Source organism: Equus quagga, chromosome 13, assembly GCF_021613505.1.
Source record: "Equus quagga isolate Etosha38 chromosome 13, UCLA_HA_Equagga_1.0, whole genome shotgun sequence".
Lineage (NCBI taxonomy): Eukaryota > Metazoa > Chordata > Mammalia > Perissodactyla > Equidae > Equus > Equus quagga.
This window is the reverse complement of record NC_060279.1, coordinates 89291389-89317801: the sequence shown is the minus strand read 5'-3', so window position 1 is coordinate 89317801 and position 26413 is coordinate 89291389. Positions and strand designations below refer to the sequence as shown.

The 26413-nt window shown below is 57.5% G+C and overlaps 1 protein-coding gene across 1 annotated transcript; it reads left to right on the top strand.

The window, feature by feature from the left end:
- The first annotated feature begins 1600 nt into the window (after positions 1-1600).
- Positions 1601-24613, top strand: KASH5 (KASH domain containing 5). Its single transcript, XM_046683078.1, has 20 exons — positions 1601-1657; positions 3944-4084; positions 7418-7522; positions 8031-8217; positions 8693-8757; positions 10013-10079; positions 10331-10492; positions 11019-11136; positions 11478-11528; positions 15856-15933; positions 16223-16279; positions 16568-16627; positions 17449-17513; positions 17679-17766; positions 18071-18193; positions 20297-20352; positions 22091-22136; positions 23635-23702; positions 23787-23906; positions 24026-24613. The coding sequence occupies exons 2-20, from the start codon at positions 4039-4041 to the stop codon at positions 24165-24167; spliced, it is 1704 nt and encodes a 567-aa protein (XP_046539034.1). The 5' UTR covers positions 1601-1657; positions 3944-4038; the 3' UTR covers positions 24168-24613.
- Positions 24614-26413: the final 1800 nt, after the last annotated feature.

Sequence of the window (26413 nt, the reverse complement as noted above, 5' to 3'; positions counted from 1 at the left end):
AAAATACTTTAAAAAAATTTTTTAGGTTTTACAAAAATTACCCAGACCTCAAAAAAGGAAGGAAGGGACAAGAAATACTGAACGAATAAACTGAAACAATGGAATTATAATAAAGCTAATGGAGTCCACCCCTTGACAGTCTGTGCCAAACAAACACTTGGTAAACATTCTTACTGAACTCCCATAAGACCTCATGAGGTGGATATTATTTGTCCCCATTTTAGAGAAGCTGAGGTTCAGAGAGGTGAAGTTCCTTGCCAGAGTCACACAGCAATGGCACTAGCTTTGTCTGATTCCGTATCTCACGCTTTTAACCGCTCACCACATCACCTGCCAAAGAGGTTCTTTCCCAGGCCTTTTAACAAGCCACCAGCTCACAGCCAAAATAATAACTATCAATTAACACGGCTTACCACCTGAAGTCCTCAAGGTAACCAGAGAAGCAATTACTGTCTCCATTTCTGGGAGGAAAACAGGCTCAGAGAGGGTAAGCCATTGTACCAAGGTCATAGGTAGGAAGGGATGGAGCCAAAATTCAAACCCAAGAATGCCTGACTCCAGGCCCACAGCCTTATCATCACTCTCCACTGCCCAGGAGCTAAGAGGCGTGGATGCCATCCATTCATTCAGCGCTGTATTTTGAGGGCCCACACCTGGCCGGCCCGCTCTAGCCCCCAGACAGTCCCCTTCTGCATGTAGCTCACATTCCAGCGGGGGTGACAGACAGTACACAAATACCGAATGTCACACGGTGAGACGTGCCGTGAGGACCACTACAAAACAGAAGGCGGATAGTAAGATCCAGTGTAGACGCTGCGGCAGGGGAAGGTCTCTGAGGTTAGTGAATGATGGCTGGATGAACGAGAGGATGCAAATGACTCTTTCTCCGTGTCTGGGCTAGCAGAGAGGCCGAGCGGGTGGGACATCTTTTGTCCCCAATCCCCCTTCTGGGGAGTCAATTTTAGATGTAATTCTCTTCCTCTCTCAAACCGGAAAAGCTGAGGTTATTTTTTTCCCCACTCTCTCCTAAAACGAATGAATGAAACGGTTTGGGAAAGAATCCTTCGGGAACCTATTACTACATGGCGACTAGAGCCACAAAAGGGCGCGGGAGTGGTGAGGCGGGACGTTATTGTGACGGTGGCGGGCGGCCTGGCACGGAACGGAGGGCAGAAAGCTCACGGCTTGGTGGCTGATGAGAAGCGAGGGATGGACAAGGAGTCCCTCCGTCCCCCTCTCTCGTGCTTGGGACCATTTCGCCAAAATTTGAGGCCGCAGAGAAGGCCCCAGGGCAGGCGACGCAGCCTCCCCTCCTGTCCCGCCACAGCCAACATCTCCCCACCCTTCACCTGCTCGGCCAATGCGCATGCCCCGACTCCACCAGGCTGGGAGCCCGCCGGCCCAGCCCTACGCGTGCGCAGCCTCCCTGCTGCAGGTAACCGACCAGACGAGCGTGCGCCTTCGGCCGCTGTGCGCCAGCGTTGAGGGAGGAGCCCAGGCGGGGCGGGGCTTAGGCGCCGCGCGAGCTCTCGGTCCCGCCCCGGCGTCCTCTTCGCTTTTTCTGGCGGGAACGGCGCACGCGCGCCTGGTCGTTACTCAACTGCCGTTCGTTGTTCGTCGCCTTCGGCTGTGTCCCGAGACTGGGACGTGGCCTCAGGTGAGCCCTGGCTGCGGCGAGGTTCCCCAGGGGAGCGCTGGCAGAGCCCCCGCATCGTAGCGGAGGGTCCCCACCGTCAGGGCCCCCCAGACCGTGTCAGAGTCTCCTGGAAAGCCGGCCGAGTCCCCTCGGGAGTGCTGCCAGGGACCCGCCAGGAAACCTTATAAACGCCCCCGCAGCCTTGTCGGAACCTTCTAGTTCTGTCGGCCTTCTCCCCCAGAGCCCGCCGGAGACCCCCTGCAGTGCTGTTACGCTCCCTCCCCAGATCCGGTCAGAGACCCCGGAAGTCCCTTCAGAGAGCCCCAGGAATCTTGTGAAACCCGCCAAGGGTCCTGTCGGGTTCCCCTCCCCAAAACCTGTCAGAGACCTCGGAACTCCAGTCAGAGACCCCTGGAAATCCAGTCAGACACCCCCCCCAGAAATCCGCTCAGAGATCCCCAGAAATCCAAAGACCCTCCTAGAAATCCAGTCAGAGATCCCCAGAAATCCAGAGACCCCTGGAAATCCAGTCAGACACCCCCCCCCAGAAATCCAGAGACCCCTGGAAATCCAGTCCTCCACCCCCTCTAGAAATCCAGTCAGAGATCTCCCAGAAATCCAGAGGCCCCTGGAAATCCAGTCAGAGATCCTCAGAAATCCAGTCAGAGACCCCCTGGAAATCCAGAGACGCCCTAGAAATCCGGTCAGAGATCCCCCAAAAATCCAGAGACCCTCGTAGAACCCCAGTCGGAGTCAGCACTCGCCCCCAGAACCCCAGCCCAGGGTCCCCCCGGAATCCCTGCCTGGGTCCTCCTCCTCCTCGGGTGTCCCGGTCAAAGAGCCCAAGGTCACCCAGCGTCCCCCTCTGTCCCCCCAGGAGTCTGGCAGGAGCTCCCCGTGCCGGTCAGCACCCCCGCGGGGACCTTCCCTGTTCAGGGCCCCCTGTGCACCTTCCGGCTTGTCCAAACCCTGGAAGGGTCTCCCTTCCAACACCCCTTTTTCTAGGACGTTCTAAAAGCCACCCAGACGCGTGTGCTCCATACCCGCAGAGCCCGTATGGCGCCGGGACAAGTGAGGGGTGGGGAGCGCTTGGTGAGGAAAGGGGGCTCAGCAGGCGGGTGGGGGACACCCAGGTCCTGGTGACCTCCATGACCCTTGGCCCCAGCGCACCCAGCGCAGCCCCGACGGGCACCACTGTCCCGTGTGATTATGAAAAGGACTCTGGAAAGGGTCCTGGAGGGGGGACAAGAAGCCAGGTGGTCAAGCTGGTTATCACGGACAGGGCGTTGTCGGGGCACCGAGGAGGGGTCCCTAACTGCTCCAGGGACTCAGGGAGGCCTCCCAGGGGAGCTGTCCCCAGGGCGGGGGCCTCAGGTGAGGATGGTGCGCGAGTGGCCTGGGCCTGCGAGGACCATGGGAAGGTGCTGAGCTCCCATGGCCGTGACGAGGGTGGGGGACCTGGAGGTCTGCCCGTGGAAGGAAACGTGACAAAAAGAGGCAAGGAGTCGCAAGGTCCACTGTGTGCCCCGCTAGCCGGAGGGGCTGGGACTTAGTCCTGAGGGCACTAGGGAGCCATGGCAGGGCTGGGTGCAGGGAAGGAGTGGAAGCCAGCAGCTCCAGATACAGGCTGATAGGGCAAGAATGTGCGCAGCCCAGGGCGGTGGGGGAGCCCAGAGACAGCACCTTGTTCAGAAACATTGTCCCAGCGGAGGGGACATGTGGGCCAAGACGGGAAGGGCTGGTGAGGAGAGTGTCCCAGGCAGGGACCCAGAGGTGGGAACAGCCTTCGGGGACAGCGTGCAGTTCAGAGTCGCTGCAGCAGCAAGTGTGATTTGGAGTGGAGCGTCAGGTGAGGCCAGGCCTTGCAGTGCCTTCGATGCCAGGTCCAGCGTTTGGGCTGTGTCCCCAGGGTACTGGGGAGCCATGGAAGAACATGGAGCCCTGTGGGGATGGACTGGAGGGGGAGGCTGGTACAGGGGCCCAGGGGTAGGGGACGAGGCCTGACCCAGAGCTGTGGGGAAGGAGAGGAGGGGACAGGATAGAGTCATTGGGCAGGAGGCACAGAGCTGGGGACTTGACAAGCTGTGGGGAGGAGGGGAGGCGAGTGACCCCCAGCCATGGCCCCCCTTTGATCTCTCCGCCCGCTCCCAGGCCCCCGTTTGCCCAGCCCACACCTCCAGTCCATAAAACAGGTCCTGGCAGGGGTGGGCAAACAGGTTCTGAGAGCCCCGCGGGGCCCGGGGCGCAGGCGGGTCCCCAGCCCTGGGTGGCTGGTCCGAGGAGGCCATTCCACTGTTGTCCTTCCAGGATCTCTTGGGGCCGCTGGGCCGGTGTCGGTCTCTCGCAGCGATGCAGGGAGGCTGCTAGGTCCGCCAGCAGCTGCGGAGCGGCGGGGGTGGCCCATGGACCTGCCGGAGCGCCGCGCGGGTGGCGCCGCTGCGCCAAAAAGTAGGTGGCTGGGCCCCTGTTTGCCCCAGGGGAGGATGAGGAGGAAGTAGTGGGTGAGTGGGGCACCAGGCTGTGACTCGGGGACATCAGAGAGGTGGCTTGGATGGCCGAGCCTCCACGTTGGTGCGGGGTGGGAGGGAGAGAGCTGTCGCTGCTGAAGGGCCTGCTGTGCCCTCCCGTCTGCACACCTTGCCTCGTTTGCTCCAGGGAGGCCAGGGCAGCAGCCTTTGCATGCACAGTGCCCTTTCCGGGCACCTGCCCCGTGACTTGCGGCTCCGCCTCGCTTCCTTCCCATCTCTGCTTTCTAGAAAGCAGCTGCCCCGTCACACTCTCCCCTTTCCTGCCTCACTTCTCTTTGTAGCACTGATATCTGTTTGTCTGCCTGTCTGGTCTCTGTCCCCCCACTGGAGCGTGAGGTCCACAAGGCAGGGCCCTCTTGCTCACTTTGGCGTTCCCCGTCCCTAGAGCAGCGTGTCCCACAGGCCAGCCACATGTGTCATTTTACATTTTGTTAGTAGCCACATTTAAAAGAAAAAAGAAACAGGCCACATGAATGACAGTAATAGATTTATTTGACTTCATGTTTCAGAAAATGTAATGGGGAGATTCTTTTTTTTCACACTAAGCCTTCAAGAGCTGGTGTGTCCTTTACTCGGACAGAGCATCTCAGGTCACACTCGCCACAGTTCATGTGCTCGAGGACCACCCGTGGCGAGGGGCTGCCCTGTTGGTTCCGCTGCCCCAGGCCAGTGCCTGACATGGAATAGGAGCTCACTCACTGTCTTGAATGAGTGGAGGGACGTGGGCCAAATGGGCCTGAAAGGGGCTTCGGGAGGCAGGCGATGGGCCGCCCTCTCTGAAACTCGTCTCAGTGGGAGGGCCCAGGGTGACGGGAGGAGGCTCCCCCCAGGGCAGAGGCAGGGCGCCTGTCTTGAGGCTCCCAGCGTCCAGCAGCAGAGCCTGCATCTTTTCTCAAGGCCTCAGGAAGCTTTCCAGAGGGGAAGGTAGCAGGCAGACACCTGGCTGAGGGACCCCGAGGGCAGGCTGGTCGAGTGACCGACCGCCAAACTTCGCCGGCGCCAGCAGAGGGCGTGCGGCCACCGAGGAAGCCTGGGCAAGGGCTGAGCGGCTTTGGAGACTCCTGCAGGAAAGGGAGGGACACACCCAGGAGAGATGGAGACAGGAACGCAGGTGGGGAATGAGACAGGCAGTGGAGGAAGGAGAGCGAAAGCTCGGGAAACCGAGGGTTTCTGAGGTACAGGAAGAGAAGCCCAGAGACGGAAACTCAGGGAAGAAAACAGGGCGAAGGACGTGCAGACCGAGAGGCAGGACTCAGGGGAGAGAGATGGGGAGGAAGATGGAGAGAAAGAGCCCGAGAGAAAGCTAGAGAAGGGCAGGAACAGAGACACACAGGGAAATAGAGACACTGAGGAAGGAAGTGAAGGAAAGAGAACAGGAGGGAAGCAGAGTGGCATCTTCCTGAGGGCCCTGGGAAGGGACCGTAGACTCATGCAGATCCTCAGAGCCCCAGACATCTGGAGCCAGACAGTCCCGGGTTGCCTCTGCCTGGCTTGCCCTGGCTGAGCGGGACCCTGGATGAGTGACCTCGCTGGGCCTCGGGGTCCTCCTCCGTTACATGGGGAGCACGGCGAGAGGAGGAAGCACGGGCCCTGCCGTCTCCCCTAATGTGGGTCCCGCTCCTTCCCTGGGGACGCAGCTCAAACCCGAGGGCCCTGATGTCAGCTCACTACAAAGAACCCTTGAAGAATTAGAGGGCTGAGAATGGGCACTCTGGGTGGAACAGGTGGCCTCGGGCAAGTTCCGGACTTCTCTGTGCCTAAGTATCCTCATCCATAAAGTGGGGTGAATAATACAGCCACGTGATCCACGCAAAACGCTTAGAAGAGGCCTGGCGCCTATTAAATGCCCAGTAAATGTTCCATTCTTTTTTTTTTCCTCCCGAAAGCCCCGGTACATAGTTGTGTGTCCTAGTGGTAAGTCCTTCTAGTACTTCTATGTGGGACGCTGCCACAGCATGGCTTGATGAGCGGTGCTACGTCCGCACCCAGGATCTGAACTGGCGAGCCCTGGGCCCCCGAAGTGGAACGCATGAACCCAACCACTCAGCCACAGGGCCAGCCCCTGATGTTCCAGTCTGTTATTAAGCTCCTAACACATGCCAGGCTCTCTGGCCCGAGCCTTTCCAGATTTTCTCTCATTTCTTCTCTAGGAGGGAGGTAACACCAACCCCGTTTTCCAAAGGAAGAAACTAAGGCTCAGAGAGGCTGAGTCCCTTCCTGGGTTGCCCCCGGGGTCTCCCAGACTCTGCATGCTGTGCTTGGTCTGCTGCTATACCCAGCTGTCCAAGGGCAGGGTGGGGAGCCTTGAAGGTCCCTTCCAGCCCCAGGGAAGAGGCTGGGCTGGCCCACTGGCTCCTGGAGTAGAGGATCTCCTCCTATAGCTTGCAGCATCTATTGGGTGCCTACTATATGCAGGCTCTGTGGATACAGCAGTGGACAAACAGACCCTGGGAGATTCACGTGTGTGTGTGTGTGTATGGGCTCTTCACGTACACAGACCTAACCCAGCCTTGGGGAGGGTGATCACTCTCCCCACCCATTTTACTGGTGGGGAAACTGAGGCTCCAAAAGGAGAAGCAGCTTGCCCACAACCGTGCAGCTGGGCTGTGAGCCCCTGTCAACCTGACTCTATGAAACTCCAGCTCCTAACCACTCCCCCGCCACCCACCCTGCCAGAATCGCCATCCCCTGGCTGTGGGCTCAGATGATGCCAGCCTCCCCTGGAGGATTTGGGGATTCGGAGAGGAGAGAGATCTGCCGGGCAGGGTGGGAGACCGGAGATGCGGCCGGCAGAATCGATCCAGGCTGCCCTCGAGTTATTGGATTGTTCCTGGCTCCTGGGCCCCCCTTCACCCTCCACTGCTCCCAGAATCCTCTCTTCCTTGCCCTCCCCTGCCTCCAGCCCCCTCCCAGCAGAGCCTTCGAGGCAGGGAAGGAGAGGAGGGAGGAGCAATCTCGGAGCATCCCTTCGTTCCGTTATCTGGGCTCCTGAGCAGATTGGACACAAAAAATTAAACAGCAGGGGGCACTTCCTGGCCTGAAAGATGGGGCCCACATCCCCCTGTGTGTGGGGGTGGGGTGACTCAAAGACTCTCACATTGCTGCCCCAACCCTGAGCTTCCTGCTGTTCCCCACCAGCCCACTCCAGGCAGCCTGGAATGAATGCCCTCCCCTCTGCGGAGCCCAGGACCTGGCTCACTCCTCCTCTCTCCTCATCCCCTCCTCACCGTGGGCTGGCCCTCTGTCTCCTCAGTGTACCTCTGGGACCGGCCCGAGGAGGGGAGCCTGGGGACGCTGCTCAGCTTAGAGGAGCAAGTACTCAACTCCACGTTTGAAGCCTGTGACCCCCAGAGGACAGGTGGGAGGGGCGAGGCGGGGTGGAGAGCACGGGCCTGGGAGAGATGGGGAATAATTAGAGACAGAGACTGGCGTGGGAACTGGGAAGCCACAGAGAGAGGGATGGGCTCAGGCCCCGTCTTGAGGGTCCTGCAGGACAAAGTAGGTGACTGTGGGAAGCTTCAGGAGGAAAGTGGATAAGCGGATAGAGGCCCTTCAGGACAAGGACAGTTGGGGGAAGGAAAACTTGGGGGACCTTAACGGGAGAGGGTGGGACTTTGGGGCCTGGGAGAGAGAGAGAGGGCCGCCACTGTGGTCCTCTTTGGTCCGCCCTGTGAGTGGGGAAGGCTGGGCCCCATTTCCAAGTGAAAAAGTTGACTCAAAGGAGGGGAAAGGAGTTGTCCAAGGGGTCTTGGCCAGACTGGTGCAGGGGTGCCACCAGCCCAGCCAGTGATGTCCTGCTTCTAAGCCATCACCTGTCCCCACCCCCCACCTGACCCAGACTCCCTCACGGCATGCCCTCTCCCCAGGCACTGTGGCTGTGACCCACGTACTAGCCTACCTGGAGGCTGTGACAGGACGGGGCTCCCAGGATGCACGCCTCCAAACACTGGCCTGCAGCCTGGACCCCAACGGGGAGGGCCCTCAGGCCACCGTGGATTTGGACACCTTCCTGGTCGTCATGCGGGACTGGATCGCTGCCTGTCAGCTGGATGAGTGGGTCCTTGTGCCTCCACCCTCCCCTGGGAAGTCCTTCCTAAGATCTAACCTCATACCTGCTTGCTGCAGCCAGCACCCTTTAGGCACAGGGACCTCGTGTGGTTGGAAGGAGACTGAGGAGGAGAGAAAAGTAAAGAGATGGGGGGGCGTGTCTGAGGACAAATTGCCTGCGATGGGGAAGCAGAGGGGGTCTAGGAGGCAGAAATAAAAGGGGCTGGACGGAGGAGAAGGGGAAGTTTTGGGGCCGGACAGAGGCCTTCCCCGTCCATTCTCCAAACCCAGTCCTTGCCCCTCCTGCTTCGCTGCCATCTGCCCCCGGCACTTGCCATCTGGCCTCACCTTCCTCCCCACGGTGCTCACTCTCACCTGACCCGACCCCTCCTCCCGCCACCAGCCATCCTCCTGCTGCTGGTGGCAGGTCAGGATTGCGGGGTGGCTGCAGGGGGCTCTAAGCCTCATCCCTTTGATACAGGGGATTAGAGCTGGAAGAGGAGACGGCCTTGGAGGGGGCCCTGACCTCCCGGCAGCTGCCATCTGGTGAGACTGCTATATATAGAGTGAAGCAGGCGGGCCCAGGGGCAGAGGGAGACTTCCCACCCGGGGACAGAGCAGGGGACAGGGTGGGGCCCGGAGACCTTTGCTGGAAGCTGGAGCTGAGTTTGGCTTTCTAGGCTCCTCCGTGACTGCCTCCCCACCTTCCCTGGGCTTTGGGGAGGTTTTCCCCTGACTGGTTGTTTCCCTCTCCTCCCAACCCCAGCCCTATTACAGAGGTGACAGGGCCCCTCCTGCCTGTCGTCGTCATCCCGGCCATGGGGCCAGCCCCTCCCTCCTCTCTAGTCCTGCAGTCACAGTCCCTCTGGCCTTGCTCTTCCTCCAACGTGTCGCACACCTGCCCACCACCCGCCTGGGCCCTGGCGCTGCCTGTTTTCCGGGCCGAAACTTTCCAGCCTCCCCTCAGCCCTCCCACCTCGGGGATGGCCCAGGCCCGGGTCCCTTACCCTCCAGCCAGCTCCTGCACAGCCCTTCCTTCCCTCTGTGGAAATCTGCCATCTCACTAGTTACCTGCCCTGCTGTTGGTCGGCTGCTTTGCTCTCTGTGGTGTCCCAGGACCTCACACACAGGAGGGGCTCCCTAAAAATGTGCTTGTGTTACACCTCTCTAGCCTTACAAAAACAAAACAAAAGCCGAAAAACACAGCTTTCTTGACATTTTCTTGACCCTCCTCCAACCAGCCTTGGGGGCCAGGGGAGGGCTGTGAGCAGGGGAGGGGCAAGCCAGCTCCAGATGAGCAAAGACCCCTTTGGGGCTGAGTTGGGGAAGGATGGGAGGGAGAGGCTGGTGGAGGGGGAGGGGACCATAGTGAGGGTCCAGTGGGGGAGGGCGAGGCCTGGGCCAGGACGGGGCGCGAGGACAGAGAGGCAGGCGGAGCAGAGAGAGTCAGAGAAGGGGGGACAGGGCCTGGGCTCTGGTAGACGGGGTGAGGAGGGGCGAGGGAGCCGGGACAGCCCAGTGGCTGGGGTTGGGGGGCACTGGGAGGAGGGACAGGTTTGAGGGCAGTTGAGGTGCTGCCCGGTGTTGGGCATGATGAACACGAGCAGCTGGGGGCTCTGGGGAGATCTAGTCTGAGCTCAAGGTACAGGTGAGCAAGAGGACTTTCTGCTGGTGGTGTAATTGCAGCCGCAGGAGCAGATGAGGTCCCCAGAGCAAGTGTGAGGGTGGAGGCCAGAGTCATGGGGCACCCTGACATCTAAGGTCACCAGGGAGCCCACACTCTCTGTCTGTCTCCCTCCAGGATGCCCAGAAGCTGAGGAGCCAGCCAACCTGGAGAGCTTCGGTGGCGAAGACCCCAGACCTGAGCTGTACCTATCCTCAGCCCCCCCTCCCCCGCCCCGTGCCCTCCAGCCTGCCCAGGGCCTGGTGTGGGGCTTGGGGTCCTTTGGGAGTGGGTGAGGGACAGGGGCTGTGCTGACAGCTCAGAGATAGCAGGGCAGTCTCTCTCCTGTTCCTCTTTCTCCAGAAGAGCCATATCTCCCCCTACTACCACCACCACCACCACCTGGGAGAGGTAGATGGTGCTGTGGGCGGTGACCTCGCCCTTCACTGCCCCCAGGCCCGCCACGGCTGACCTGCTGAGCAGCCTGGAGGACCTGGAGCTCAGCAACCGCCGGCTGGCGGGGGAGAACGCCAAACTGCAGCGCAGCGTGGAGACGGCTGAGGAGGGGTCCGCGCGCCTCGGGGAGGAGATCGTGGCCCTGCGCAAGCAGCTTCGCAGGTGGGCCGGCACCACGTCCACCCTCCTGCTGTCCTGTGTCCCTCCTGCCCCTAGCCCCAGGCTCGCTCTCCGCTCTCTCTCTGCGTCTCCTGCTCCGTGTCTTTGACCCTGCACGTGTCCCCTTCTTCTTTTCCCCTGTCTGGCTGTTCTCTCTCTCTGGCGTCTCCTGGTTCTGGTCTCTCAGCCTCTAGGGTTCAGACTTCTCTCTGCGCTCTTGTTCTTCTCTCTCTGGTTCTCCACGTCAGCGGCCTGCTCCTTTCCCCGTGCTCTGTCTTTCTCATGTCTGTCATGTTCCCCCTGTTTTAGTCTCCCACTCTGTCTGGGTCTCTGTCCCACCCCCTTAGGCTTTTAGGTAGAAGCTGGGTCTCCGCCCCCCACACTCGGTTCTTTTCCCCATTTTCTCTGTGGGTCTCCATCCCCGTCTCTGGTGATTTCTCTGTTGTTTCTGTCTCTCTGAGGGGACCTATCTCTGTGATCTCTGCCTTCCTCTCTCTCGTGTGGCCCACCTGCCCCACACCCCACTCAGTACCCAGCAGGCTCTGCAGTTTGCCAAGGCCGTGGATGAGGAGCTGGAAGACCTGAAGACTCTGGCCAAGAGCCTGGAGGAACAGAATCGCAGCCTCCTGGCCCAGGCCCGGCAGACGGTGGGTCCTGGACAAGGGGCACAAAGGCGCCTCTTTCTTCCCCCTCTCTTGGAGTCTGAGCATCAGAGCCTGACTGTGGAGTGGGAAGGGGCAGCGGGCACCCCGGCCTTCTCCCTCACTCCAAGTCTTGCTCACCCCAGACTTGGGGGCCAGATCTAATTGCCATCCCTCTGGTGGTGACAACAGGGACAGCAGGAGCCATCAGGGCTCCCCAGGCCATTTCCCCAGCCCTGCTCCTCAATGACGCAGGCCCAAGTTGCATTCCCAGGGGTGAGAGAAGGGCAATATGGGGGCAAGGAGACAGGAAAAAAAGCCTTTGTCCTCTCTCTGGGGTCACTCAGGAAAAGGAGCAGCAGCACCTGATGGCCGAGGTGGAGACTCTGCAGGAGGAGGTGAGCTGAGGCCCAGCGCCCCCCTCTACCCTTTCCCCAGTGCTCCGGATCTTCCGACCCTCCCCGCTGCTGCCCTAAACACCGCCAGCAGCCTGCCGCCGGCACCCTTCACTCTGCTGACGGAGACCCCCAAATCCCAGTAATGTGTGAATGTCCCTGAAGGTCACATCGCTGCACGTGAGGACTGCCAGAGTTGGTCAGAGTGTGGGGCATGGGGCGGACTGCCTGGGTTCATGCTGAGGCTGCCTGTATAAGCATCGGCCGGTCTGTCCCCTCTCTGTGCCTCAGTGTCTCCACCTGCAAAATGGGCAGAATAATAGAATCTTCCTCGTTGGGTTGTGTGAAATTTAAACAAGAAGATGCTTGTAAAGGCACCAGGCAGGCTGCGTGGGAAGTGCTTACTAAAAATTAGCTAGTGTTCTTCATATATTGGTATTTCTTCCTGGGGGAAAGAACGCGGGCCTTGAAGTCAGCCCTGAGTTCAAATCCTGTCTCTGCCACTTAGGCGACAGACAACCTCTAGTCGTGTGACTTCTCCCTGTGGAGTCTTAGTTTTATTCACCAAGAACGGGGGAGAAGGGTGTCTGTTCAACAGGGTTGTTGTGAGAATTAAATGACAGCTTTTAGCCCAGGGCCCAGCACATAGTATGAACAGGCCCAGTTCAACCTCATGTCTGATTCAGGCCCCATTCCAAGACAGAAGACATCATCTTATGTAATTCGGGGTCCCCTTAGTGCTTTTAGGTGGAAAGTCACCGCCCTCACAAGGTGGCATCTAAGTTGCTGGAGACCACGCACCCTGCAGTGCTCCAGGAGGCAGCAGTCCTCACTCAACGTCTGTTTTCTCTGCTGGTCACGAGATTGATGTCCGTCGTCCCATCTGGTCCTCAGCCTTAGTCACCGCTTCATGCTGGCATCCACTGGGAGGCTGGCATTGCCTTCTGGTCTCTGGACATACAGTCCTTGCTGCATCTGCTGATGGTGGCCTTCATCCGAACCCCACACGGGAGCCGCTGGGACTCGCTCAGCCACTTTCACATGCTTCTGGGGGCACAGAGGATGTTTAGCTGCTTTCCTGTGAGTCTTTGTGGCCACAGGGGCCTCACTGAGCCCTCTCTGCTTCGGCTCCTCACAAGCCATCTCTGTTCTATTATTCGCACAACTTGTTAGATGAGACTGAGCTGGGAAACACCTCTCAGGTTCCCAGACGTCTTGGGGGTTCCGTGGTTCAGCAGCCTCCATCCTCTGCACCCCTCGCAGCTCTGTTGCTCTCTTCTTTGACTCTCCTACGCCCCTCATCAGTCCAGGCAGTGGTGCTAATGCTACCTGCGCCCCCCAAATCTCTTTGTCCTGCATCTGTGCTATGGCTTTGACATTTAAATCCCCACATTTTCCACTGTTGTTCTCTGGCTCTTCCGTGAAAATCCCCTTCCTTGGGGCAGTAGGAATCTCGCCGCAGGATGGCTGCCACAGTGTGAGGCATGGAGTGCAGACAGGATGTGACTGTGTCTTCTAGAACATCTCTTTTTGAGAACAAGGAAAAGCTTTTCCAGGAGCACCCCCACTCCACCTCCTACCCCGGCGGACCTGTCTTTACTTCTCACTGGCCGGAACTGGGTCACAGGACACCACCTGCTGCAAGGGAGGCTGGGAGAATATCTGACGTTCCTCAGCTCTGGAGTGGGAGACGAACAAGTGAGATGGTGTGAGAATGGCTCCTGGCTTAGCTAACCAGTGGGGTCTCCTTTATCTGCCGGGATTTTCATCTTGCTTAACCGCAGGGCTGAGGCTGGGCCAGGCCTGCCCAGGGTGAGCGTGGACCCCCCAACAAACAGAAGAAGGAATAAACAGGGGGATTGGCAGCCAGCAGTCTCGGCCTCCTCCCGGCCCAGGCCTGCTGCCAGGTCAAGTGCCTTGAGCAGCGCCTGAGACATCCTAGGCGCTCGATAAGCTGGAGCTATTCTTGGTTGCCTCCCCTGCACCTTTCCCCTCCTGCAGCTGCCTTTAGAGCATCTATAGATCGAGTTCTCAAGTTACAGTAGAATAATGCTGGAGTAAGGAGCACTCAGACACTCAGCTTTCCTACAGAGAACCTGCGCAGCGAGCGGGCTCGGGTTACTGCAGAAGAAGGCAGGAGCAGCTGAGTAACCAGGTTCCCTGCCGGGTGGCCCAGGATCCAGCCTGCAAATCCCGACCGGGTGGACAGATGTTGACACAGCATTCCTGGCTCGTCCTTCCTCCGCCCTTCACCTGGCAGCCCAGGCCCCGCTGAGACCGAGAGAGAGGGAGGGCGGCTGGTGGAGGACTTGGAGCCGAGCAGGGCTGGAGAGGGAGGAGCTGGTCTCTGTATCCCCAGGACGCCAGGAGGAGGGGTGTGGCAGAGGGAAGTCAGACTGCCTCCATGCCCTGAAATGCTGGGCCCCCCTCACATCAAAGCTCAGTGCAGCTTACTAGGTTTTGGTGTCTGGAAACTCTAGACTGGAATTTTGGCCGTTTTATTCTTGGGTCCCATTTCATGGCCGGTGTGGGCTGTCCTCTCCTGACGCCCTTGTTTTCCCAGATAACCCTCCTCACCCTTGGGGACTCAGCCCCCCGCACTGCCTCCTCAGGAAGCCCCTCATCTGAGCTCCTGCAGGGCCCAGGCCTAGGCCTCACCAGAGCCCGCCTCACACGTTGTTATCATCAATTTCTGTGTTGGTCTCCACCTCTAGTGATGAGCTACTTGAGGCAACGGACAAAGCTGGTTCCCCATTCTCACCCAGGGCTGCGTCCGGCTCAGAGGAGAGTCTGGGGCTTATAAGCACAGAATTTGGAATCAGATTTGGGTTTGAATCCACTCACCATGTGACCTTGGCCAAGTTTCTCAGCCCCTTCACTCCTCAATTTCCTCTGTTAAATTGGGGATGATGACAGCAGAAACATTAATAGCTGGGACAGCCAGACATTACATTCTTCCTGAATGGCACCGTAGGATGTGTACAGCAGCACCCATGCAATCTTCCTGCCAAAAACTGAACAGAGTCCAGACAAGGCCCTGGATCCACCACCAGTTCACAGGAGATAATGAGGAGGGAGGAACGTAGTGAACATCCTGCATGGGGAATGAAAACGCAGTCTACCACATCCAGACGCGCCAGTTCTGCAGGACAAATAACCTGATTCCTTCCACAAATGAAGGGCCCAGAAAAGTGCCAGGATGGGAGGGGGAGCACTGTGATGAAAAAAAATGAGACATTTCAACCAGAAGCCATGGTGGACCTTGTTTGGGTCTTCATTCATGAACAAACTAAATGTGGAAAGACGCTCATGAGAGAACCAAAACGATAAAAGAGCACAACTTTGGTGTGAGGTGATACTAAGAAATTGTGACTAATTTTGTGAAGAGTGGTAGTGATATTGTGGTTTTGCTAAAGGAAAAACTCCACAGGTAGGAGATTAAGATGGTGGAGTAGTTACAGATGAAATAATGTGATTCCTTTAAAATGATCTGGTTAAGGGGGCTGGCCCGGTGGCATAGTGGTTAAGTTCACGCACTCAATTTTGGCTGCATGGGGTTCGCAGGTTCGGATCCCAGGCCTGGACCTAGCACCACTCGTCAAGCCATGCTGTGGCGGCATCCCACATAAAACAGAGGAAGATGGGCACAGATGTTAGCTCAGGGCCAATCTTCCTCACAAAAAACAAATAATAATAATCTGGTTAAACAAAACAAAAGACCTGGAGGATAAAGAGGAAACAAACTGAGAAACTGTATAATGACTGAAGCTGGGTGATGAGTAATGGGAGTTCATTATACTGTTTTTACTTTTGTTTGTGTTAAAGAATTCATAATACCAAGTTTTAAAAATACTTTTTTAATATCACATTTACTGAACTTTGATATAAGCCAGGCACTGTCCTGAAAGCTTTGTGCTCCTTAATGTACATTAACATGTATTTGCATGAATTGCCACCTGTGTGACCTGGGGCTAGTTGCTCAACCTTTCAGTGCCTGAGTTGTCTTTATCTTTTAAGTAGGGGCTAAGAAATGAGTTAAGACAAGCAAAGGACTCGGTAAATGTTAGCAATTATATTAGCTCACTTAATCTGCACAGCAACCCTGTGAGGTAGGTCCCCTCTTCTCTCCATTTTTACATACGGGGCCGGGCTGATGCACAGAGAAATCCAAGCTGAGGTCCCATAGGATGGTTGGAGGGATAAAATGGGCTAAAACACATAAGGGCCCTGCGTGAGGCCTGATGCACATCAAGTGTTGGACAAATGTCAGCTCTGAGTAGTAACATGGCCATTTGCTGCAGAGGACATACCCAGACCTTCCTTCTTCCAGAACGGGAAGCTACTGGCCCAGCGGGATGAGGTGAAAAGGAGGAGCGAGGAGCTGGCCACAGAGAAGGATGCATTGAAGGTGCCACCCCTCCCTCGAGCTTTGACAACTTCCCCCCACCCCGGGCCCATTTTTACCATCTCCAGTTTCAGCCCCTGGGGCCCGGTGAGAGCAGGGGACTTCCCTCAAGCCGTCAGGCTCCCAGGGCGCCAACAGCTCAGCTCAGATCCCTCCAGCTGTGGCTGATGTCCAGAGGCTTTGAGGGCGCTTGAGGAGAGGCGCTGGGGAGTACAGGGCGGGCCTGGGAGGGCAGGCCGGCTGAGGCAAGTCCTGGGAGGACGGACAGATGGACAGGCTCCTTCCTTGGCAGCGACAGCTCTATGAATGTGAACGCCTCATCTGCCAAAGAGACGCCATCCTCTCCGAGGTGAGGGGGCTGCGGGGAGACGTTTGCTTCCGTGCGCACCTGCCCGTCTCCTGCCCCAGCCTGGAAAGGGAAGTCCTGTGCGTGCAGCTCTAATCCCTGGATAAGCTGGAAACTGGCTCTGGGCTTCCAGATCCTGCAGGGTCACACTCGTGACCCCAGGGAAGCCCTCTGACCTCTCCCTCAGGTCCTAGCTCTTCCCCCAAGCTAACCCTGCCAGACCCGTCCTCCCCCCACCGCAGTGTCTTTCGGGGGCTGGGCCCAGTCTCAGTCAGCTTTGGGCTTTCCCAGCGCACTCGCCACGCGGAGAGTCTGGCCAAGACCGTGGAAGAGTACAGAACCACAACCCAGGTAACCAGGCCACCCACCCACCCACCTGCAGTGGCCCTCCGCCTGGCCCCACTCTCGCCACTTCTCTTTTGCTGTCTCCAGGATTTACTGCTCTTTCTGTCTCTGTCGATATTTTTCCAAGTCTCCTCTTCTTGTTTCTTCTGTCTCTACTGTGTGACTCCGTCTCTCCCTCTCTGTTGCCATCTCTCTCTTCCTTTTCACTTTCCCTCAATTCCTTCCTTTCTCTCTCTCACTCTGTGTATCTCCATCTTCCGTCCAGTTTCATTCTCTGTGGTGTCTTTTTTTAAAAGATTTTATTTTTCCTTTTGCTCCCCAAAGCCCCCCAGTACATAGTTGTATATTTTTTTTAGTTGTGGGTCCTTCTAGTTGTGGCATGTGGGATGCCACCTCAGCATGGCTTGATGAGCAGTACCATGTCTTCGCCCAGGATCCGAACCGGCGACACTGGGCCACCAAAGCAGAGCGCAAACTTAACCACTCGGCCACGGGGCCAGCCCCTGTCCCTGGTCTTTATGAGTCTCTTACACCCTGTATGTCTCTTGCCTCTCTGTGAATCTCTTTCCCTCAGTGTTTCTTGTTCCATGTGTCTCCCTCTCTGCCTGCCTTTTCGTAATTTTCCTGGCTAGTAGATTATCTTCTGGTTCCTGTTGCTCTGTGTCTCCTTTTGGCTTCTTAAGTTTCTATTACTCTTTCTTCCCCTTGTCCCTTGGCAGTGTGTGTCCAGAGGAGCCTAAAGAATTCAGGGGAGTGGAATTGACCTTGGAAGAGGTTGGAGATGGGGAAGAACAGAGAGCTAGGGGTCCCCTACTCCTCCTTTGCAGGAACTGAGGCTAGAAATATCACACTTGGAGGAGCAGCTGAGTGAGACCCATGAGGGGCCGGATGAGTGAGTTGGAACGTCGGGGAGTGGAGGAGGCAGGAGGGGAGCCCAAGGGCAGGGACCCCCAGCCTCTAGCTCTAAGGTGGGTGGGGCAGCCACTCCAGCGCAGGCTGACTAACAGGTGCCAGACGAGCACAGAGGCAGCCTTCTCCCTCCTGACTGTGTGGCCAGGGTACCTGAAGGGGCTCAGGTGAGAAGAGTGGACTGGACCAGGCTGCTGCCCCTGTCACTGGGTGTGGAGATTGAAGCCATTCAGCAGGTGGGCCTGGCACCCTCAGAACACCCTAACCCACCACCAGCTGCCAGTCTAGCCCAGCACTGATTCTCACCCTACTCCATTCTCCCCGAGGACCATCTCAATCCTTAACCTCATCCCAAACCCAGTCCATGGTCCTGGCACCAAACCCTCTGGGTCCTGCCTCCACCCCCTCCCAGCCCTGCCTCACACCAGCTCCCTCCACCTCCCATCCCCACACCTCAGCCCACCTCCATCCCCATTCCTGACCTGTCTCCTGCCTTCCTCTGGCCCTCCCTGATCTCAGAAACAACTTCTCCTCTCCCAGAAACAAGAAGTGGCAGCCACCGAGCTCTCCAGCCCTCTGTGTGGAGTGTGGCAGTGGAAGGAGGTCATCAGTGAGACCAATGAGGAAGCTGAGTTTCCACTTGAAGCCCCAACAAGGAGACAGGTGAGCACAGGAGGGGCTCTGAGACCACTGGAACCCAGGAGCTTGGAAAGGGGCTTGGGACCCATGTGCCTTCGCTGGTCCCCTCTCAATAGGCAGAGTTAACTCAGGGCCCGCTGGGTGTGGACACAGAGCCCAAGCCAGACAGGACACCATCCCTGCCCTCTGGGAACTGGCCTGCTAGTGTGGTAGACAACAGGAAACAAGGCAAACACAAATTGCATTGTGGTTGTTACTGTTGTTCAGAAAACGCTGTCAGGAGTCACCTTCTTTAAAATAAGAGGAAAAGCATAAGTTCATTGTTCTTCCTAACCCATAAAGATAAATTAAGCATTTACTTTTTGAACACAAGGCACGTCCAAGAAAAGTTTAGCAAGCCCACTATGAAATCTGGAACCCAACAATAGCCTTTGTTTTATGACTTCTGTAATTACCTGAACAGTATTTCAGCGTTGTTTGAAACAACTGACACAACTCATCTTCCATGTCCACAACCGAAAAGTGAGGTTTTATCTATTGGTGCTAGAAGAATAGTTTTTTTCAAAAAGAAAATATTGCTCACAGGTCTGTAACCAACACTATATTGTCTTGAAAGCTATACTATGTCAAAGCTGCTGGCCGTACTTTAAGGGGAAACTGGTTTCTGTGGTCACTTTTTCTGTGTTTTTCTTTGACACGAGCGCTCTTGTTCGGTTTCTCCTTGACCTCTCCCAGTGTCTCTGCGAGGTAGGTGTCCTCAGCCCTCATCCTGTCACTCCTGGGAAACTGAGGCTCAGAGAGAGATTACATGTTCACACACAGCCTCCCTCAGAGGAAGTGTAAATTAGAGTGAGCTGCTGCCTCGAGCTCTCACACCCCTGCTGAGGGGAGGACTGAGCCAGGCCTCCGGGTACCACCTGCCTTTCATCCTGGGGATACAGAGAAGAGTCACTCGGGGCTCGGGCCCCTTAGCACTCCAGGCCTCACAGGAGAGATCATGCGAAGGGGTCATTCCCATGTAGGATGATCCGTGTGCTAGAGGTAGGGGGCGGGCCCTGTGGGAGCCCAGAGAAGGGGTACCTGTGTCAGGTGGGAGACTGGGGGACATATCACAGGGAACTGATGCCTGAGTTTATGTGAAGAAGGAAAAAGACGTTAAGTAGTGTGAGGGAAGAGAGGCCTTTCAGGCAAGGGTAAGAGTCTGTACAAGGACGTAGGGGCATGAAGCTACATAATACACTGGCGAGTAGAGGGCGGTTGTGGGTGACTAGTGAGAGATGAGGCTGGAGCCAGATCCCGAAAGGAATGCCCTCTTAATCAAGCTGGGAGATTGTACTTTTCTCCATCAAGCCACCGAGGGCTGTGAGCGGGGAGGGGCAGGGGCAGGGGCGGCTCTGGATGTAGAAGGATCCCTCTGGGGCCACTTGGGGACTGACTGGAGGCAAGGAGGCCAGGGAGGAAGCTGGGGTGATGGTCCAGAGGGAAGGGATGAGGCCTGAGCCAGGCCAGGGCCTCAGGATGGAGAAAAAGCGACGGGCAGAGAGAATTGAGGTGGGGGAGACGGAGCTGCAGACAGGCGGGCCAGGGGTTGGGGGTGCTGGGAAGGGAGGAGAAGAGGGGAAGAGGCTGAACTTAGCTTGTGACCCCATGAGTAAGCGCCCTGAGGGACAAAGGGCCTGCTGCCCAGAGGCGGTGGACATGTGAGGCGGGAGCTCAGGGATGTATTTAGAAAACAGTGTCGAGCGGTGGTTGAGGCCACAGACGAGGATAAGATGTCTCTGGAGAAAATGGAGAGGGATCTGGAAGAGCAGCTGTGGGCCCGCCCCAAGACTGGGAAACTGGGAGGGGGAGGAGGTTTGGGAGGGAATCGCTGAGCCCTGTTTGGACCCAGGTGAGTGTGAGAGACTTATGGGAGGGAAAGAGGTTTGGGGGACCTGGACTCCTGGGTCCCAACGGAGAAAAGGGCTTGGTGGATGCAGAACAGCTGTCCGGTTGGTTTCTGGCTTCTGATCCAGGGGCATGAATGAGCATCCTGTGGAGGGGGCCCAAGAGGAAGGCAGGTTTTAGAAGCAGGTGGCGAATTCCTCCTGTTGCAGCCTGAGAGACCCCACTTTTTCTTTCCCATAGAGAAGCTTCCAGGAGGAGCCAGCGCACCCTCAAAGAAGGAAGGAGCGATCGATGTGGTAAGAAGCATGCTCCTCCTGGAGCCATTCCTCTGCCTCGGGCTGACGCCTGATGCTCAGACAGACTGGAAGGAGTGGAAGGGCCCTGAGGGAGTCACACATCATTTGTTCTTTCATTCACTGATTCACTCATGCTGAGGTGACCCTGGGCCTGTGGACCGGGAGGAGTCAGACCCAGCCCCGACCCATATGGTTCTGGGAGAACAGGCACCTGACCCCTCCTTGGGGAGAGGGCTTCCAGGGAATTCCTGAATGGGGTCCTGTAGGAGGAGTATTCGTATAGGAGACCCTTATACAAGAAGACAGTTGTCAGGCAGATGGGACAGCTCAGTCACTTGGTCACTCTCACTGAACACGTCTCCCAAGGCTTCCAGGAAACCCTGGCATCAAGGAGACCCTGACTAAGCCCCTGGAGAGCACCCAGGCAGTTGGAAGACCATCAGGGGCTCTGGAATCCCACAGCCTGGGTTCAAATCCCAGCTTGGGCACCTTCTGGTGGGCTTGGTGGGAGCATTTGGCAGTAATACCCTGGAGCCCAGCCCTTGATTGTTATGGGACTGTTCTGAGGCTCCTGTGCGGCCACTGAGGAGAGAGAAGGTGCTGGATGTCTGGGCCCATGCTCCTCCAGGGCTCTGACCTTGGGGCCTCTGTTTCCTGCGGTGGCTCCCTTTCCCAGCTCCACTCTTTCAGGCTCCCTGCTGCAGCCACTAATGAGGCTGCTGCCACGGCCTCTAATTTGCCTTGTCTGGGAAAGCTGAGATTGGGCAGGACAGGGCTCTGGAGCTGTGACCTCCCCCTGCGTCACCAGAGAAAGGGCTGAGCAGCAGCAGGAGCGGGGGCTGGTGCTGGGAGCTGGACATCTGAGTGTCGGGGAGCAGGGGCAGTATGATCCACAGATTGGGAGGCTAGCAGGGAGGGAGGTAGTGAGTCCTGTGGCCCCTGGATGTGGCTAGGAGTGAGGGGTCAGACCTTGAGAGGGGCAGACAGCTGTGTGTCTGACTGGGCAGAGGCCTTGGGGGGGGGGGGGGGTTGAGGAAACAGCTATGGCTTGAAGGTGTTGGGTCTGAAGCTGGCAGTGGCGGCTGGAGGGCTGGATCCCTGATTCCCAGTGAAGGTGGTATCCAGTGGTGTGGACATCTGGGTCTCCAAGGGATGTTGAGGCTGAGAAGCTTGAGGCCTGGGGCTCAGGGAGCTGTGACTTTAGCGGGGGCGGAGGCTGGGGCTTGCACATCTCAGAGGAGGGATTTGGAACAGGGTTGGGGCTCAAACAGTTGGATTCTGGAGGCCGAGAACTCTGAGCCGGAGCCCCGGTCTCCAAGAAGACCCAGGAAGACTCAGACTCGCTGAAAATGGCACAACCCACCGGGCAGAAGAGGGCGGATCTGTTCATGCCCTGGGGTCTCAGAGAGGTCTGAATCTGGTGTTTTGGGGTGTGGGAGAGCCAGAAGCCTCAGCTCTCAGCTGGGGGATGAGCAGCTGAGAAAGCCAATGAGGGGAGCAGGCCCCCAGACCCTTTTAGGGGGCACAGAGTCCTTTGAGAATTTGGTAAAAATTCCCCTAAAAAATATAGCCGCTGACGTGCACACAGAAGTTTGCTCCAGGGGTCCCAGGACCCCCATGGGTCCACCTGTGGTACCGGCTGCGTTAAGACCCCTGCTTTGAAGCTTCCACCTGCAGCAAGTGAAAGGGAGCCAGGCAGAGGAGAGGGATGCTGGCAGTGACTTTGTTGTCGCCCCAGGTTACCCAGAAGAGAAGAAGAGGAGGAAGTGGAGACCCAGGTCACGGTAGGCGGTCCCCAGCAGCCCTCCTGTCCCCGGTCCCCATCCACTTCAGGCCCCCAGAGGAGGCTGATGCAGTCCCAGCCCCTCCCTGGTTCCCACCCACACCCCCACTTCTCCCAAGTGGACAGAAAAATCATTTGGCCAAGAGATAACAAGGCCCTCGCTGTAGCTAATGAGAGCGGAGGGTGCTGCGCTGGGGAGGCCTGCAGGCCAGTGGGCGGTCAGAATGTTCCCGGGGGACCCTCCCACGCACGCGCTTGCACACACAGGGCTGCAGCCGCCTTGCCACGGTCCTCACAGACGTGGCTACACCCCCGGATTGCGAAAATGCACACGCACATGCGCCCACACAGGGGAAGGGGCTGGGCCCTCCCCAGCCAGCCTCAGAACTCTCTCAGGGCCTGTCACAGCTCCCGGGCCTGGACCACGCACACCGGCTCCTTTGCTTCTCAAAGTGGCGCCTGACAATCCCAATTCTTAGACAAAGAAAGGAAGGGAAGGAAATTTGGTGAGCTGAAGAGCCTGTGGTGCTCAGCTGAGGACTGTGAGAACGAAACATGTGGCAGGCTGTGCTCCAGGCACCTGGGACCCGTGAGGATCCAGCTGTCCAGGATGGTCTCTCTGAGCAGCCTGACTCCGGAGCCCACCTCCTTCCCACCACACCGTGCTCCCTTCCACGGAGACTGGGGCTCCGCCTCAGTTTCCTCACCTCTGGCTTGGCGATGGTCTTTATCCAGCTCTCTGGGTGGGGACAACGGTTAAGGGCCTGGCACAGAGCAGGCGCGCAGTAGGTGGTGCTGGCGAAGGTAGTGAGGGGACTGGTGTCCTGGAATCTTTCTTTATTGTTGTCTTATCATCACCATCGTCATCCGTGGAGCAAAGACGTAGGTGGGAAAGCCAGAGACCAACAGACGAGGCGCACTGTCAGAGAGAAGTGGCACGTGAGGTGGCCCTGGAGGAGTATTTGGGGCTTGACTCTTTGGGGCTGGCGCAGGCAGGAAGACGGGCCCCAGGAGTGCTCACGCTGGGCTAGGCCAGCCCAGGGCTGGGTGCCCGGAGAAGACAGGGTCTCTGCCCTCAGGGAGCTCAGACACTTTCGGAATCAAATGACAATGGAAATAATAGTGTTGAATAGCTCAAGCAGTGATTGAGAGCTCACTGTATGCTCTGCCCTGTTGCGAGGCCCCTCCTGCTTTTGTGTTTTCTACCTGCATTCACTCAGTCAGTCTCCACTTCAGCCGTGTGAGATGGGTACTGTCATCATCTGTGTCCAGCAGATGGGGAAAAGGGCATGGAGAGGTGGGGTGACACGCCAAGGGACACCCAGCCGGAAGCTGCCAGAGCTGGGAACCCAAGCAGGCATGTGTCTCAGGGAAGCTCATGCCCTGAACCCCTGTGTTCCACCCCCTTCCACGTGATTGCTTCTCTCCAGTGGGCTGAGCTGAGGGCCTCTCCGGACCCAGGACCCAGCGACTCAACTTCGTCTCCTTTGTCCTTCCAGGCTGATCTCCTCCCCATCCCTCTGGGGGACCGTCACCCTGGAGACATCCCAGGAAGCCCTCCTGAGAGGTAACGGGACCCACAGGGACTGGGAGGGGACCTGGGGACAGAGAAAAAGTCCAGTCCAATTGCCTTTCCCTCCTCTCTCTCCAGCAGCCCTGCCGAGCCAGAGCTGCAGCGGGCGCTGGTGCCTGTGGTCACAGAGCTGGTCCCAGTCTCGAGGCCGGTCTGTGGCCAGCTCTGCCTGGCCCCCCTGCACCCCCAGCAGCTCAGGTGCGCCCCAGGGTGTCTCCAAAAGGAGGGTGGTGGTCAGACATCTGGGCATTGCCCACTGCTGGGACACCACGGGCTCCCCTGGGCCCCCGCCATAAGCACTGTCCCACCTCCACCAGGGTCGCTCGGCATCCGCTGGTCCCGGCGCCCGTGCTGGGCCTGCTGCTGCTGCTGCTGCTCTCCGTCCTGCTGCTCGGCCAGTCCTCGCCCCCCACCTGGCCCCACCTCCAGCTCTACTACCTCCAGCCGCCCCCCATGTGAGGCCTGCTCCTGGTACCCTCAGAGCAATGTCTAGTTCAGTGAATTCCCCAGGGCTCTTTTTACTGTTATTCCCGTTGTTGTGCCGCTGTCATTGGGGACTACCCCAGGAGGGGGACCCAGATACAGTACTCCAGGATACACAGCCCTGGTTTGGGTTTTTATGTGAAGTCTCTTGGTGTTTTAATGTTGGCAACTGCATTTCTTAACAAGAGCAAAACATGTCCAGTAATGGATTAAGCACTAGGGGTTTAGTTTTCTCGCAAAACAAGTCCAGGAGGACAGCCGTGGGCCACAGCTCAGAGTCGCCACAGCCTCAGGGCCAGGGTGCTGTGATCCTCTGTGACTCTTGGCCCTTCCCTCGTGTTCAGGAGATAGCAGGCATTGTAGCCTCATATGTCACCTCTGCAGGGGGAAGGGGACCTCCCCTTCCTTTTTATAAAGAAAAGCCATAGCCTCCCCAGAGGCAGCAGCAGACCTGTGTTTATGTTTCGTTGGCCAGAACTGTTTGGCGTAACCACCGCCAGCTGCAAGGGAGGCTGGGAGACCGAGTGCCTCTCCTGGCAGAAAGAGGGAGGGAGCGATAGGGGCCAGGCACACAGCACGATGTCCGCTCCAGTGCAAACGGCCCACAGGGGAGGGACCAGTGTTTCATTTATTCACTCAACAAACACTGACTGGTCATCTCTTTGCCACAGCAAGACCTTAGAAGACGGAGCTGTAGAGAAGCAGGCCCTCCAATGCCGGGCTGAGGAGTGTTGCTTTTCTCCCGAGGATGAGGGGAGCTTTGGGAGGTTTTATTGCTTGGTTTTGGTTAAGCTTTAACTGAGGTGTAACTTACACACAGATAACTGGACAAGTCTTACGTATCAGCTGGATGAATTTTTAAATATGTAAACAGCTATGAAACCAAAACCTAGGTCAAGATAGAGAACGGTGTCAGCACCTCAGAGGCTTCCCAGGAGAGTGCTGAGCAAGAGAGGAGCAGAGTCACACCTCTTTAAAGACATAGTGACAGGGGTGGCTGCTGGCTCTCTGGGAGCCCAGAAAAGGCACCTAATGCAGCCCGGGAGGTTAGAGGTTTTTTCCCAGACAAGTAGCCTCTGCATTTAGTCTTGAAAGATGGGCAAGCTTGGTTCCAGTACGCCGTGGCCCCAGGAGGGTGTCAGAGCCAGAGGAAACAGGATGTATGAAGACCAGGTGATGGGAAAGAGCTTCCGAGTGTGGAGAGCCAAGGGCAGCACCCTGTTGCTGTGATTTTAAAAAGACTAGAAGCCAGGCAAGGATTTGAGGCTGCAGAGTGGTGAGAAATCAGATAGACAGGTGGCGGGAGCCCGTGAAGGGTTTTGAACAGCAGCTTCAACTTTACTCCCAAGTGCCTAAGAAAGGGCTGTGAGCAGGGAAGGGGCAGAATCCACTCTGGGTGGGAGAGAGACCTGACCTGTTTCCGGGATGGATATCGGAGTGAGGCTGGAGGCAGGCGGTGGGGAGAAGGCTGGGGCCGTGGGCCAGGTGGGCCAGGTATGTGCATGGAAAGAAGGAAAGGGCGGAGAGAGGCAGAGCAGGAAGGACAGAGTGGGGGTGCTGACAGGCTGTGACAGACGATGAAGAGGGAAGGACAAGGACTTGCGTCTGACCCAGTGACTGGTAGACAGCAGAGCATTTCCCAAGATGGGGAACCCATGAGAAGGCGTGGGTTTGTGGGAACACTGAGCTCCTGTGGGATAGATGAGTGTCCGGGTTCCAAGAGGTGTCTGGAGCCCTGAGCCTTGAGCTCTCAGGCTGGCTGGGGTGTGGGGGTTAGTAGCTGTGAGTGGTGAGCAAAGCTGTGGAGGTTTTCTGGGGAGAGAGGAGGAGAGTGGGGAGGGAAGGGGTTCCGGGCACCACTTTGTGAAAAGCCTCAAACGCGAGGGAAGAGATCCAGGGAGGAAGGAGAGTATGGGAAGAGGCCAGGCCGAGACCCAGCTACCAGGCCCTCCAGCAGACAGGCCGAGGCTCCTGGCGGGCTGCTGGGGGATTGCAAGAGCCGGTGCAAGTGTCTAGAAGAGTGCCGGCGTCTAGGAACTAACTGCTCCTGACATTTGAATCCCACTTCTCCAGGACGGCGGTGGAAAGGTCTACAGTTTGGAAGTCGCACAGATTTGGTTCCAGTTATCCTCTGTCCTTCACTAGCGCTTACAACTTGGGGAAATTACTCTTGACTGAGTCGTTTCTTTATTTGTAAAATTTGGCCAACTCTGGATGGGTTT

Coding starts and splice junctions, on each gene's coding strand:
- KASH5 (XM_046683078.1), top strand. CDS start 4,039: ATGGACCTGCCGGAGCGCCGCGCGGGTGGCGCCGCTGCGCCAAAAA. Junction 4,085..7,417: donor TGGCGCCGCTGCGCCAAAAA/GTAGGTGGCTGG, acceptor CTGTCTCCTCAG/TGTACCTCTGGGACCGGCCC. Junction 11,529..15,855: donor TGGAGACTCTGCAGGAGGAG/GTGAGCTGAGGC, acceptor TCCTTCTTCCAG/AACGGGAAGCTACTGGCCCA.